The following is a 1,353-nucleotide window of genomic DNA, read 5'->3' on the forward strand; positions in this document are numbered from 1 at the left end:
TTCTCAGGAAATAAAATTGGAATGGGGCAAGGGCTTAGCTCAAAAACGAGAAGCTGAAGCTGAACGTGTGGAATTAGAACTCGAGAAGGATAGACCATTTGCACGGTCAAGGTAAAACTGAGTACTCTCGGATTTTAGTTTCATCAGTGCTTCTTCTGGGATATCAAATACCTGTGTGCCTCTATTAGCTAGGTGTTGAAGGTTTATAACTGGATACTCTCCAATTTTAGTATCTTTATTCTCTTTCCTTTTATTGTCAAAGATTTCCTAACGTCTGGATTCTTGAAAGATGAATCCAAGTGTAATTTTTGTTGTACTTTTACGAGACTAGAAGGCCCTTTAATGTCTGCCAAATTGTTTTCAGTAATGATGCCGAGCTTGACTCAATGTTGAGGGAGAGACTGAGATGGGGCGATCCCATGGCACATTTGGTGAAGGTAACCAATTGAAATTCTAAAATGAGTTGAAGTTGAAGAACTGATAGTAGGTCTGACCTCTTGCATTGCACATATTGCAGAAAAAGCAATCTGAGATGGCTCTTCCTGATCTAGGAGACAGTGAGAAGATGAAGGAATCAGGGTTCATTATTCCGCAGGATATTCCACCTCACAGCTGGCTAAAGAGGGGATTGGATGCTGCACCTAATCGATATGGTATAAGACCAGGAAGACATTGGGATGGAGTCGATCGTAGCAACGGTTAGTTTATTTCTGATTCATTTCGATTGTTATCAAAAAGCTTAGTGGTATATTGAAACATATTGATGCTTGAGGACTAAATTTAAAAATAATTTGAGGTTAGGATCAGTCAGGCCTTTGTATATTCTTTTTAACTGCATTGTGCTCGAAAAAAAGCAGACACAGGCGTCGACTCTGTGTTTTGGTCTTGCATCGATGTTCATACATTGTTTAATTGGTTTTCGTTGTAGGATTCGAGAAGCAAATGTTCAAGAGGATGAACAAGAAACGAGCTACTGAAAGGGAAGCATATCTTTGGTCTGTGTCTGATATGTAACATGAAAGGATGGTGTGCTTAGATGGAAGATATCACATCTTTTCAAGGTCTTGTTTTCTTATAATTGTAAGTTCATCCATAATAGCTATTTAGGATTGTTCATCCAAAATAGTTATTGTGGGTTAATTACCTCTTATGTTTTGGTTTTAATATGATCCCTTTAGTTTTATGGTTTGATTAATTCTCCCAAACTGTTTGTGTCATGATCAGAGGTTAAGATTTTGTTTACACGACACGTCTTTGGACGTGGGAGGGAAGCGATCCAAACTGTTTGTGTCATGATCAGATGTTAAGATTTTGTTTACACGACACGTCTTTGGACGTGGGAGGGAAGCGATC

General features: G+C 38.7%; 1 protein-coding gene across 1 annotated transcript; it reads left to right on the forward strand.

Annotated features, from left to right (window-relative positions):
- Nucleotides 1–14: 14 nt before the first annotated feature.
- On the forward strand, nucleotides 15–1,346 carry LOC111786852 (pre-mRNA-splicing factor cwf26-like). Its single transcript, XM_023667062.1, has 5 exons — nucleotides 15–111; nucleotides 365–437; nucleotides 518–698; nucleotides 929–1,061; nucleotides 1,225–1,346. Exons 2-4 carry the CDS (start codon nucleotides 387–389, stop codon nucleotides 1,012–1,014), a joined length of 318 nt encoding a protein of 105 aa, XP_023522830.1. The 5' UTR covers nucleotides 15–111; nucleotides 365–386; the 3' UTR covers nucleotides 1,015–1,061; nucleotides 1,225–1,346.
- The last annotated feature ends 7 nt before the right edge of the window (nucleotides 1,347–1,353 follow it).

The sequence above is a fragment of the Cucurbita pepo genome, unplaced genomic scaffold, assembly GCF_002806865.2.
Source record: "Cucurbita pepo subsp. pepo cultivar mu-cu-16 unplaced genomic scaffold, ASM280686v2 Cp4.1_scaffold003063, whole genome shotgun sequence".
In the NCBI taxonomy this organism is placed as follows: domain Eukaryota; kingdom Viridiplantae; phylum Streptophyta; class Magnoliopsida; order Cucurbitales; family Cucurbitaceae; genus Cucurbita; species Cucurbita pepo.

Excerpts from the sequence above, each read along its gene's own strand:
- LOC111786852 (XM_023667062.1), top strand. The coding sequence starts at position 387 with ATGTTGAGGGAGAGACTGAGATGGGGCGATCCCATGGCACATTTGGTG. Across the intron at positions 438-517 it reads CCATGGCACATTTGGTGAAG|AAAAAGCAATCTGAGATGGC; the intron begins GTAACCAATTGA and ends CACATATTGCAG. Across the intron at positions 699-928 it reads TGGAGTCGATCGTAGCAACG|GATTCGAGAAGCAAATGTTC; the intron begins GTTAGTTTATTT and ends TTTTCGTTGTAG.